Source organism: Marmota monax, unplaced genomic scaffold, assembly GCF_021218885.2.
Source record: "Marmota monax isolate L192 unplaced genomic scaffold, Marmota_monax_Labrador192_F-V1.1 WCK01_AAM20220418_F8-fsc00051, whole genome shotgun sequence".
Taxonomy (NCBI): Eukaryota; Metazoa; Chordata; class Mammalia; order Rodentia; family Sciuridae; genus Marmota; species Marmota monax.
Window position 1 is genome coordinate 17,095,899 of NW_026695202.1, and position 13,429 is coordinate 17,109,327.

At 50.3% G+C, this 13,429-nt stretch overlaps 1 protein-coding gene across 3 annotated transcripts in view; it reads left to right on the top strand.

Moving 5' to 3' along the window:
- The window catches only part of Tbc1d22a (TBC1 domain family member 22A), a 311,077-nt gene that overhangs the window by 110,858 nt on the left and 186,790 nt on the right, over nt 1–13,429 (top strand). For all 3 annotated transcript variants that reach the window (XM_046429244.2, XM_046429243.2, XM_046429242.2), the window contains exon 8: nt 11,307–11,421. In XM_046429244.2, the coding sequence (XP_046285200.1) occupies nt 11,307–11,421 (115 nt within the window). The remainder of the gene's footprint in view (nt 1–11,306; nt 11,422–13,429) is intronic.

The following is a 13,429-nucleotide window of genomic DNA, read 5'->3' on the forward strand; positions in this document are numbered from 1 at the left end:
GGTGGCATTCTCAGTCCACGGGGTGCGTCCATAGTTCGCTTCCTTTCATTGCCAAGTAGAGTTCCTTTCCCTTTCAGTGTGTGCATCCATTCACCAGTTGGTGGCACTTGGGTTTGTTCCGACTTTTGTCCCTTACAAAATAAATCTGCCGTAACCCTTCTTGTACAAATCTCAGTGAGGAAGTCTACGTCCCTGTCACCTCTCACCTCTGCCTCTTACCTGGGAGTGGACTTGCTGGGTCTTGTGCCAGTCGGTTCCCTTTCTCTGCCCTTTGGTCTCTGCCTGAGGCGTGGCCTTGTCAGGGACACTGCCTGCCCTGCCAGCTGGAGCCACTGCAGCCCCACTTCTGTCTATGGCACGTGCTCATCATGGTGCCAGTGCGCTGCCTTGTTCAGCTGGTGTCTCCTCCTCCTGTGTGTGGCTCCAGGGTGCAGGGCCTGCAGGTCCCCACCCTCGTGTGTCCTGAGTGCAGAGCATCAGGAGCACCTTGAGGGGGACTCAGGGATTTTGTATAAATTAGTGAGTAATCTTTTCAGCCAATATTGTTACTTGAAAGTAAAATTGGTTACTTTCTGGCCACCTCGTGGTTTTTGTTCCCTGTTTAGTGTTGAACAAACTCTGTCTGACATTGAGAAGCACGATTCCAAGATTCCAACGTGTGACATTGAGCTGTTGCGGTCAGCACAAGGAGTTCGTTAGAACTGCATTCAAACATGGCAGCCTTTGCAGCTGATGAGTTAGTCATTTGCTCAGTGACTTTTCCTCTGTGTTGAACCTATCATCTGCTCTCTGGCTAGCTGCTTCTTAGAGCCGTTTTATAAACCACAGAGATAAAGTGCTTTTTCCAATCAAGTCACTGGGCAGTGCCGTCTCATTGTGTTTGAGCAGACGTGGAGGATAATGAAGCATGAGGTCTGTTTACAGGCAGACTTAAGCACTGGTGTCGTGCACTGTCCCCACTGTGAAGGAAGGGGCACTGTCAAGGTTGCGGACGTGGATGGAGCCCAGCCCTGTTCAGCCTGGACTACTCCCTCAGGCTGGGAACCTATAATAAGCTGATTTCTTTTCCATGGAGTGGGGCAGACTATATGGGTCCTGGTCCCTGTGTGCTTGGGAGAGGGGAGTGGGCTGGTTCTATGGACCAAGGACCTGGGTCTGAGTCCATGTGTGTTTTTTGTGTTTGCGCGAACTGCCTTCCGATCCCTTGTCATCCCACCTGCTCTGCCATGGCTGCTGACCCGACAGCATCCTGTTCCCTATTCCAACACCTCACTGTGCAGGGCGGGTGCTTATTTTTGAGTCTTTTCCCGCCAGACCTTGAGCTCTGTGAGGGTAGGACCCTTGTCCGGGGTTCTCCACCTGAGCACTAAGCAATGGATCCGTCTGTGAGTATGGATGACCTGCTGTGCCTCTGACCTTCCCTGAGAGCTTGGCTCTCTCCCCTGTAGCCTGCCATCTCCAGGAGCCAGAGTTGGTCCCTTCTCCTTACCAGCATCTCCCTGGTGCCCACTGCAGTGCCCGATAGGCCCCTAGGCATCCTCCTTTCCTTGTGGGAGTCCTGTAGTTATGCTGGGGTGAGGAGCAATCCAGAGCCCCACAGCTGGTAAGCGGGGGCTGGGTCCCTCTTGTGATGTCTGGTCACTGTTTGGTGTCATGATTATCTTTGTTTTTTCTTCAGAATTGATGGTATGTTTGTGAGAGCCCAGGAACTGGAACTTGCCTTGTAAGCGATTCATTAACTCTTCTGTAAATATTTTGGGGTTTGATGGACAAGTCTTCCCTTCCGTTTCTCTCTGCTCTCGCTGTGAGCAACATCAGCACAGAAGCCTGTGTGGTACCCACCCTCTGATTCAAAGAAAAATTCTCAGTGTCCTTTCCGAACCTGTGCCGCCACCTTGGGAAGTGGAGTGCTGGTGACTTTGAGGTCCCGTCCTTCTGCTCTAGGGCTTCTCCAGACCCCTGAGTGGCCTCGTCTTGACCTGGAGGGTGCCCCTAGACCTTGTTCCAGGAGCGGAGCTGCGGGGTCAGAGGTGCTGTGTTGTGTGGTGCCCGCGGTGGCCTTGCCCGCACTTGTGTCTGCACTTGGGATGGTCAGACACCCTGTGGTGTCTCATTTTAGAGGCTTCTTAGTTCTCGCTGTCCCCTGTCTGTGAGAGCTTCTGCCAGTGCCACTGTGGTGTCTGTTTGCTGTCCTGCTGGTATACACTCAGCACACTCTGCTATGCCTGTGTCTGTGGGTTAGGGACGCGTCTGCTTCACGTTAGTGGGCCAGCTTTCCACTCTCACTGGGAGGTTCTGGGCCTTTCTGTGTTGTAGCGCATTCTTTCAAAGAGGACTTCTTACATTTCTTCTAAACGTTTTAATTCTGCCTTTGACCTTTAGTGCAGAATGAACTTGGCATGGTATTTGACACCACAGCTCCCGGGGCACTGCTGTTCTCCCCAGGATCTCACACTCTCTGGGGCCCCTTTTGGGCACTCACACCAGTTCTGGCTCTGTCTCCACCCCCGTTCCACCTTCACCTGTGCCTTGAGTTGGGTGGGACGGGCCACTCTCCTGGGTTCCAGTTTCTCTGCACTTCTGTGCTTTTATATGTTAACGTCAGCTTGTTAGGTTTCCAGAAATCTCAGAAATTCAGGTGGATCTATTGATCCGTTTACAGAGAGTAATGTTTTGTTTTGAATTATTTAGTTCTGTTTTATTTTTAAACAAATGTTCCATCTTAAATGTATTGTACAACTCTTACAACTCATAGATATATTTTTAAGAAAGTATCCTTTAAAATTTCAATTTGTCTTTTTTGTTGGCCATATATATAAATGCAGTTGTTGTTTGTAGTTAATCATGTATTTGGGAAACTTGCAAACCTCTTTTGTCAGTCTCACAATTTGTGTAGATTTGAGATTTCTAAGGAATCAGTCATTGGCATTGGTGAATAATGGCAGTATTGTTTTTTTTCTCTCTGTTCTGTGTGTCTTTCTCGTTTGCATTTGCTGGCTAAGACACCCACTGCGGGGTTGAGCTAGTGGGGAAAGCAGGTGTCTGGTGTGCCGAGAGGCAGCCTTGAAGTTCCTGCCCTTGAGGTGCCGGGGAAGGTGCTGGAGAGGTCTGCTAGATCCCCTTTCCTCCCATCTTCTGAAATTATATGCTTTTGCTTCTTTAATCTGTTCTGTGATGAGTTTTATTAATGGATTTCCTAGTATTGAACCAAGCGTGCATACCTGAAGTAAATGGAAATCGGTCATGAAGGATATATTGTTCTTTGCATTATGAGATCAAGTTTGAAAATGTCTAATGAGCTATAACTGCCAGAAGGGGAAGTCAGATTTCTCTTTAATTTGAAACATGCTTTTTCTGACCATTTATCGATTGTTTGGTTATTCTCTGGCATGTAATCAGATGTGCTGAATATTTGTTCTCAGGATGGTGACACCCTAATGTTTTCTTTGAAAGTACAGTTTCCTTTCAGTGCTTAATTTTGAACATAATGGAACCTCTGTGTTTCACTACCTACCAGGAAGCCTGCTGTGAGCACCGGGTATGGATGCAGATGGGCATATTTGAATGAGGTGGGTGTGGATCATCCCCACCCCAGTGCAGGGTTATTGCCTGTTTGAAGAGTTCTCTGCTCAGTGGTGTGAACATGCGGTGGGTAGAGGTCTTGGGCTTTCTGTGTGTTTAATCTGAAAGGTGGTTGATTTTTGAATCCACATTCTAGACTCGTTTCAGATTTTTGCTTTGTTTTCTTTCATTAAATGTTGTAATTCATGGATCATGTTGCAAAATCTCGAGTTATAAATAACGTCTTCTTTCTGAGCCTGCAGTGCATTTGGAGTTTAAGAAGTATATGTCCCCCAGGTCTTCTCAGTGTAACTGTATTTTGTTACTTCTCTCAAAGAATTATCTCCATGGTACTTTATATGCTGTGAAGTGGTATTACTGATTCATATGGTAGAATTAGCATGTTTTCAAATTTCTGAAATCAGTTTTTTTTTTTTTTTTTAGTAATTGTGAGCACAGTGGCATTTTTGATTTCAGTTTATTTCACTTTTAGTATGCAGCATGTCTTAGCTCCCTTGTGGGCACTGAATGGCTAGAGTTCAGTTCAGCTGTGGAGGCCTGTAGAGGGTGTTTGGTAAAAGTACAAAATGCGGGCAGAAAGTGCCCTGATCTGGGCACCTCTCGAGCCCCTCCCAGCTTCCCAGGGAAAATCTGTTGCAGTGTTTAGGAGGAACCTTTTGCTTTTTGAATCAGCAAGCAGGAGAGCTGGGACTGCCTCCTCATTTCCTTGGTCCTGCCGGTATCAAGCAGCAGCAGCAGCAGCAGCAGCAACTATTCTGATTACTGCTGTTGAGTGTAGATTGATTTGCAGAAGAGATACTTTAGGAAGAGTTTAAGGTTTGTACTACTTTTAATGAATTCCCACTCCAACAAAGACTTGAATATCAAGAATGTGAATAGAACTTTAATAGCTGATGCTGCCCAGCGAGTGTTCATTGTCAGAGCTGCTCCAGACCAGTCTGTTAAACACATCCCCAGACTTAGGGCATCATCCTTCCTTATGGTTCCTCGGTAGGTCAGGCACTGCTTCCCCAATGGCTCCTTCACTTAACTGTGGACTAATGTGTTGTGACAGATCTCCCTCCCTCTGTGCTCTTTCTAAACTGACCCTGCTTCCACTGATAGCCCCATGCAGGGGAGAGCAGTGTTTCTCCTTCCCTGCATAGGCTTCTGGTAAATTACCTGCACTTTTGACATATGAAATTGTGGGGATGTGACCTCTTGAAGAATGCTAGTGAATACCAGGTAGGCATATGGGTGACACCAAGACCCAAACGTGGTCTCTTTTTTTCAACAGTGCACAGCTGAAGTGTCTTGCAGAGAAATGTGCACAAAACCAGGGAGATCATATAAAGTTCCCCTACCTACTCCATTAAGACATCTAGGGGAGGCTTGGGGGCGACACTTGAACTTGGAAGGGCATACCAAGTTGCTGATGCCTGCTTCCACAGTTATGTGAATCCTTGTCTTTCCTTGCCTGGTGCCTGAGGGGCTGTTTGTCCATGGCCTATAAAAAAGAAGAGTGGTCTTTGTCTCCCTGGTATTCTGGTATCTTAACCACTGTTGTGAACATGCCCCACAGGTTGTGCAAGGCTCAATCTGGTGGGTGCCCCCCGGGTGACTGCCAGGGGAGGCCCTGTGGCGAGGCCCCGTCTAGTGGAGGGACTTGTCTTGGTACAGAAGCTGCAGGCAGGAGCAGGGTGGGTTTTCAGCTTGGAGGGCCAGCTATTGGGAAAGCTCTGGACCAGGCACTTTCCTGACCATTGAGCCATCCAGCAGGCCTGTGTGCCCTGAACCAGCCAAGGGGAGTAGAGCCTGTGCCATGTGCATGTGCTGGCTTTGAACATCCCTTTTTGGGATCTGGTCTTGGGGGCCTGGGGAAATCCTGAGGTCTTTGCCATCAGATGAAGCTGCCTGTGTCTCCTGGAGCCGTCCTGTGCAGCAAGAGGAAGAGCCAGACTCCTCCTGCTGGAGAAGCATGTTGAGGGGCCCCAGTGGAGGAGCGAGGGCTCTTTGCTTTTCAGCCTTCTTCCTGGAAGTGTTTCAGGTGGCACCGCTTCAGTGGCAGTGATGGTGCTGGATGCAGTCCTATTGTGCCGTGGGTGCTTGTGCAGGATGTGAAGGGGGAGCGCCTGCTCAGGATGCATGCAAAGGCCCTGCGCATGAGTGGACATGCCCTCTGGAGACTGATGGGCTTAATTTGTGCCCCTTTCAAGTGACACCTTGGTTGCCGGAGTCCGGCTGCAGCAGAATAACCGGGGGGTGACGAATAACTTGTGTATGTTGATACAGCAGGAGTAGGAGCCGTTTATTGCAGGACAGGAGCAGTATTTATACATTCCACACAGCTTATCTAATTAGCATAAACTAGATACATCAGTCAACCAATCAGGAATCTCCACACTTAATGGCTCGCTTTTGTTACTTCTCAAACCACTCCAGACTTGGTATACTTTAAAGATGCTCATTGGAAAGAAGTGATATGAAATCTGTCATTTACAATTTTTTAAAACTGGCCTGAAAGCAAAAGCTTAGAAATGACTCACTGCGTTCCTTAAAAAATAGCTCTATGTGAGGGGCTGAGGCTGGGGCTCAGTGGCAGAGTGCTGGCCTAGCATGTGGGAGGCACTGGGTTCGATGCTCAGCACCACATATAAATAAACAAATAAAATAAAGGTCCATACATTAAAAATAAAAACCAAAAAATTCTATGTGAGGCAAAGCACGTGTCCCTCTGTTGGGGGTAGGACCTCTTTCTCACGGTGCTGTTTAGTGCTAAAGATTAGGGAGAATTTGTCTCCATGAAAGTCACATGGTGAGGTGGCTGCAGGATGACACCCAGGCACGTCTTCTTGCTTTGCATGGTGGGGGTGAGATGAGAAAAACCATGAAGTCTTCACAGGCCTTGTTCTCCCACAAGCCAGACTACACATACATGCGCATGCACGCGCGCGTGCACACACACACACTCTCTCTCTCTCTCTCTCTCTCTCTCTCTCTTTCTCTCTCTCTCTCACACACACACACACACACACACACACACACACACACCTTTCCCACTAGCTGGAGGTAGGGAGCCAGGTCTGGGGCATATTCAAAGGAGAAAGCAGACTGGGAGAACTAATGGGAATCCCGGTGAGCATTCTGTGTCCTGTCCAGAGTACAGGAACATGAGCTCAGATGCAGGGTGGTGAGGAGAGCGGGGGCCATCTGCACCTGCATTCAGCCAGTGGAGATCTCAAGAGCCCCTGTACCCACCAAGTGGGGCTGGGGACACAGCAGCCAGCCAGGGAGGAGATGCCTCCCCAAGGATCCTTGACACAGTGAGGCTGTAAGTGGTGCTGGGCGGGCATAGGAGAGGGGCTGCTCTTTTGGGTAGGGTGGTACCTGCGGTTTTCTCTAAGGCTTTGAACTGGGATCTCTTGCTGGAAGTCCTGGGGGCCTAGGAAGTTCAGGAGAAGAGGGCTCCTGGCAGTAAGACCAGCAAACACAGAGATTGGGACAGAGGTGTCTGGGAGGGAACCCTGTGGTGGCGATGAAGTCAGAGCCAGGAAGCAGCAGCCCAGGTGCCTGGAGTCACAGTCAGGGGTTTGTGTTTTGTCTTCAGGGGCTTGAGAAGCCTCAGGGGGCACATGGTGCCTGATGTGTTCTAGGTCAGATGCTCAGGGGGCATGGTGAGACTGGACCAGGTGTACGATGACTGGAGCCAGGCTGGGGAGTGGATGTGGACAGAGGATTTGGAGTTGGTATCCTTTGGAGGTTGCTCCAATGGTGATAGCACTAGGGGCCACAGGTCTCTCATGGCTCTGTGAGGGCTCAGTGTGGCCAGAACCCATGCCTCTTTAGTGGTAGAACCAGCGTTTACACCAGTGTCACCCTCCTGGAAGGCCCTCGTCCTCTGTGTCTGGTGGCCTGCCCCCTTACACGCCACTCTGTCTTAGACTTGAGCTGCTTGTCTCCATTTTCATGGTACTGGGATTAAAGTCTTAAAAATGTGCCTTTCAGGTTGTCATGAGCGATCAAGTAGAGTTAGATCCAAATGATTTGAACTGACTGATAGCTTTCCTTAGTTAGTAAGAAATATGATTTCTAAATTCTTCCCCAAAGAACGCAGACACAGTCTTCCTGGGTGCAGTGCTGGCTCGTTGGGCGCTGTGCTTCCAGAGCAGAGCCCTTCATGGGCCCCGGGAGGAAGAGAGCATCATTGCCCGGTGACTGCTGGTGTGCTCCACTTGCTGAGCTGGCCCAGTCCCAGTGCCACTCATGCAGTGCCATGTCTTCTCCCCAGGTGCTGTGCAGGTAGGACCAGCTTGCCTGGGGTCATGTGCTCGAGTGGGGCTGATGGGGGCTGGTGCTTGAGAACTGAGTCTGAAGCTCAGGCTCGCTCAGGTCTCCGCCCCTGACCTTATCAGCCCTCTCCTGTGTGGTAGGTGGCCTGGGGGCCATAGCACATAGTCTGTCTTAGGGTCCTGTGCTCTGTACACACACCCCAGTCCCTGCTGGGTGACTGCTCCCTCCTGGGCTGTGGCAGATACAAATCAGGTGTAGATTTTGGCTCCCTGAGAGATCCTAATCCTTCTGCCTCTTTCTTGCTCTGCTCTATGTCTCATCTTGGGAAATGCTCTTTGTCCTGCTGCAGGGCAGGAGTGCATGAGTCCTTTCAGGCCCTTGTGTCGTCCAGCCACTGGGCTGCAGTTGGGCTTTGCTGCTCCAGATCTGTGACTTTGCCTGCCTTCTCTGTGTCTTATTTCCCCTTCTGTGTTAGATATTTAATGCTGCACAACAGCATTTCCACACCCAGTGACTTCAAGCAACACCTATTTACTCAAACTGGTTTACTCAGTTTCTGTGGTCAGAGGTAGCTAGGGGTGGGCCTGGCTCTGCCGAGTCCTCTGCCTCAAGGTCTGTGCAGTGAGGTTGGCGAGGGTCACAGCCTCATCGAAGCTCCACTGGGGAAGGATCTGTTGCCAGACCCTGGTGGTCATTGGCAGATTGGGTTCCCTGAGGCAGCAGCCTCCTGGGTTTCGGGCTGGCTGTTGGCTCTCCTTAGCTCCTTGCCACGTGGGCCCTTCTGGGTGGCTGAGGACAGTATGCCAGTAAGGGAGCGTACCTCTTGGCAGGGTAGGTGGAAAGCTCACGTGACGATATTGTGTTGTTCTATTGCCTTTCTGTCTTAGTTGGTTGGATACAAGTCGCAGAACTGGTCCAGGCCATGAATGGGGGACGCAGCAGGGTGTGGCCCCAGATGGGGGGGTCTCCACTCCTGGAGTCTGCGCATGGTGCCATGTGACTGTGGCATGATGGCAGCCCCTCCTCAGTGTGAGAGGATGAGGTGAGTTGGTGCAGGTGTTCAGGACATGGGAGCATGCAGTAAGAGTCAGCTGTCGTAGCTGGACACCATTGTCATTGTCCTTGGCAACACTCTGGCAGGTGGGAAGCCCCCTGCTCTTCACAGTGGTGCTCAAGGCTGTCCCTAGCAGTGCCATCTGGCTTGCTTTCCCTCTGTGCCCTCCCGCCCCACCCCTCACTTCAGTGCCTCAGAGCAGCCTGCGCTGCTTCCTGACTGTGTCTCCATGTAGACTACCCACCAGAAGCCCTCCTATCCTGGCACTCCTCAGCATCCGTCTCCTCTCAAGACAAGCCGTCACCCTGTCCCGTCCCAGAGGGTGCAAGGTATCCCCGTGGAATCCTCTCCTGTCTGCCTCCAGGCTCTGAGCACAGCTGAGCCCCTCCTGGAGACTGCCTGGCAGCTGTGGCTTAAACACTCACATGCAGAGGGCACGCGGAGGCATTGATGACTTGCAGGACACTTTCAGGGAGGGTGGCCCACTGTCCTGGACCCTGCTGTGACCACGACCAAAGGGCTGGTGCAGGTGAGCTTCCTGCACAGCTGGTGTCTGTGGGCAGCACCTCATTGTGGGTGGGAGGCCTCCTGGGCTCTGTCTCCCTTTGGGGCTTCTTTGGGAGGAGAACTTGGTGTCGTAGCCCATCTCCTCTTCTCTCTGAGGGGTGCCTCCTTGGAGCCACCAGCTCTTGCCTTTCTCTCCTTGTAACTGTGACTGCTTGTCGCCGAGTAGTCCCTGCTTCTGCCCTTCTCTGGACTTGGGCCCTGGGAGGCTTGCTGGGGAGGGGTCCAGGGCCCAGTGAGGCCCATGTGTGCCTGTGGGTACAAGAACATGTCCTGTATCCTGCCACCCCTGTCTGATGGAGCTGCATGTTATCACGTGGCTTGCTTGGTGGCCTGGTGGCTGGGCATGGCATGTCCGATGCATTTGCAAACCATGGCTGATGTACTGTGGTCCAGGGGCCCCTGTCTCTCTCTCGGGTCACCTGAGGTGCTGCTGCTGGCAATGACTTGTCTGGGTCCTCGTCCATCTTGGTCACCCTGGAGCCTCTGCAGCAGCTGCCAAGTTTTCACATGTGAGGAATCCTTAAAGGGTGCAGTGTTATTAAGTGATGTTGGTCTTGAAGGTTTTTAAATATTCACTTCTCGCCAGAGCGGTTGACTTAAAATGGAAAGCACTTCAGCTCTTGGTGCACGGATGCATCACTCAGCAAACATTTGTTAGGTGTGCTGCGTCACAGGTGGAGGTTTCCTTGTTAGCTATTGAGTGGCCACAGTGGCCAGTGGCTGATGGACCAGAGTGTGTGAGGAGGAGGCTGGGTTCTGAGGCTGGTTTCGCCAATAGTAGGTGGCTCACCCTGGGTGGAGACCTCACCTGTGTGGGTTCCAGGTTCTTCTCCCTAAATCTCCGGCAGGGTCAGTGGTGACTTGGGGGATCTGGACCCCAAGCCCAGTGAAGTGTAGGGTGCGCGCAGTGTGAAGGGGACCGACTCCAGGACAGATGCGGTTGGTTCTTAGGGTTTGGTGTGCTCAGCAGTGCTGTTGCTCGTTCATCGGTTGGAAGCTCACGGAGGCTTCACTGTGCCCCTCATACGAGGCTGGACATGTGAGAGTGGACCAGGCAACAGCCTGGCCTCACCAATTGCTAGTGTCCTAGTGCAGGAAGTGATTGCCTCTTCCAGAAGGAGGCTGGGGAAGCAGCAGATGGCCACAGGAAATAGGGCTTGAAGTGAGTCTCAAAGGCCTCTGGGCAGTGGGACCTGAGCCCAGAGTGGCAGCCCAGCGTGGCCAGGATGTGTGACTGGGGAGCCAGGGTTCACCTGCACCAGGGTTGGACTGAGGCCCAGGTGCTGTGCTTTGGCCCCAGGGCTCGGGGTGGGGGGCGGTGGACAGAGATGTGGAACAGGTAAAGGTCTTTAAGCCATGGTTGTATATGCGTGCATGCACACACACACACACACATACACACACACAAATACAAACACATAGGCAGACTGAACAGGCTGGGCCGAGTCCCTCACCATGTGTCAAGTGCCCCAGTACAGTGTTCGTTTATTTATCCACTTACCCAGCCACTGTTCACCTGTCCACTGCTGAAGCACTGCGGTACTGCCCAACGGTGCCCTTGGGCGCCCCTGTGCAGTCCTGGCGCATGGGAGTGCAGCGGGGCCTCTTGTGAGAGCCAACAAGGGTCTCAGGGTGAGCTCAGGGCTTGGGAAATACTTCACAATGTTGGGGAGTCAGTAAGAAGATAGACTTAAACTGGGATTGCTATTTGTTTATATTTGCATTTTAATGGCCAGTGGGAAAGACATCCATACTGTGTGTTGTATGTAAGAGTGGATCAGTGTAAGCTCCCTGTGTTTACTTTTGCTTCACCACCTGCTCCATTTTCTTTCAGATTTTTGAAAGGATCTTGTTTATATGGGCAATCCGTCACCCTGCCAGTGGATATGTCCAGGGGATAAACGACCTTGTCACTCCTTTCTTTGTGGTCTTCATTTGCGAATACATAGGTAAGGTCACTTGATGGTTTCTGTCACGAATATGAAATATGAACTCTATAAGACTTGACATGTAACTGTGCACAATTAAACCAGTATTGAAAATTGGCACCAAGGTTGGTGTTTCCAGTGCTGGGCAGCAGTGGAGAATGGCAGCTCTGCCGTGGATTCCAGCTCTCAGGAGTGCCTCACACCCGCATGCTCAGCTACCGAGACATCCAGGGGCAGCCACGATGCTTGCTGCCCTGCGTCTGTAGTAGTGGAAGAGAGACGAATGTGTTTGCCAGTGGGTTTACTTTCAGTGGCCATCGGAACTCCGGCTTAGTGGTTTGGATTTAAATGGATAAGGCCAAGGTATTAGTTGAAGATCTGCTTACGAGCTGAAGACCAGATCTTCAGTTGCATTCTGCAGCAGTTCATCAGTTTCCTGTCTCTGATATACTAGTAGCATTTCCTTTTATTGGAATATTAGTTACATGCAAAATAATGTTTCACAGATATTTAGTTTGGCCTGTGCCTTTTCTCTTGAGTACTTCTCTTGAGAGAATAGCAAACTGTAATATCTCTTTACCTGATTTGAACATGTTTACAGTTTTTTTAGAAAATTTGGTAAGTTCTGGGTATGTTCTTTTGGATTCATTTATGACTAAAACCTAAATACACAGGAGGGGCTGTGCCCCTCAGTTGGAGCATTTTAATTTAAACTGGCTTCCGTGTGTCCTCCCTGATCCCTCTTAGAGAGATAATTTTTAATATTTATTTATTTTTAGTTATCGGCAGACATCTTTGTTTGTATGTGGTGCTGAGGATCGAACCCGGGCCGCACGCATGCCAGGCGAGCGCACTACCACTTGAGCCACATCCCCAGCCCCTTTTTTTTTTTAGAGAGATAATTTTTAATATTTATTTATTTTTAGTTATCGGCAGACATCTTTGTTTCTGATCCCTCTTGGCATGTCTTGGCGGGGTTTTGGAGGCAGAGGCTTTGGCCAGGATGGCTTCGTTCTGCTCCAGACCCCCTCGTGGAGATCTGAGAGACTGGGTTTCCCTGAGCAGGTTCTTCTCCAAGAGGGGGACAGGCCCACAGAGCCGTGTGTCACAGCCCCTTGCACTTGGCTTCCGCTCGTGATTTCACAGGCGGTCTCTTCATTGCTAAGCAACTAATGAGCGCCGCTCCTCACCCCCTAATCATCTCTTAAGTGGGGAGAGGCTGCTCCTGAGAGTGCTCACACTCTGCCTCCACTCCCTCATTTGACAGATAATGAAAATGTTCGTAATGATCCTGGAACAGCAGGACCTCTGTCAGTGGCCCTCAGAGTTGTTAATTGAAAGGAGAAGTTCAACTGAGATGTGATTAGAGAATTGATATTCCATGTTAAATAGACCATTTAATTAATATGGTAAATAAGTTTGTCTTAACTACTTTACCACCAACCCAAGTGGTTCTTAATGCCTTGCCTGATTATTAGTGAGACGGGACGAAGGACATGACCATGGTGTTAATTGTCCAGAAGGAGTAACTGGAGGAAGTGGAATTTTGCTCTACAAGTGGACTCTTCACATGGACTCGTACTCTTCCTGCCTTCCTGCAGTCCCGGCCACACACATGGAAATGTGCACACACTACACATACATACTCACACGGAAATGTGCACATACCACATGTGCACACACTCATACTCACACGCAGAAATGTGCACACATCACACGTGCATGCTCTCATACTCACACATATGTAAATGTGCATGCACCACACGTGCCCATTCTCATACATACACATGGTAGTGCACACACCACACGTGCACACTCAAACGAATGTGCTCACACCACCTGTGCATGCTGTGACACACACAAGGACACCATGTGTTGAATGGATATGCTCTCTGGCTTTGGAAAATATGCGTAGACCATACCATTTATATTTCTGGTGGTTGACTCTTCCGTTAAGTGAACATTTTAAATTTTTGGTCCTGGATTTCAAATGTGATGGGTGGATTTGTAGTCCTCTAAGAACTTGCTT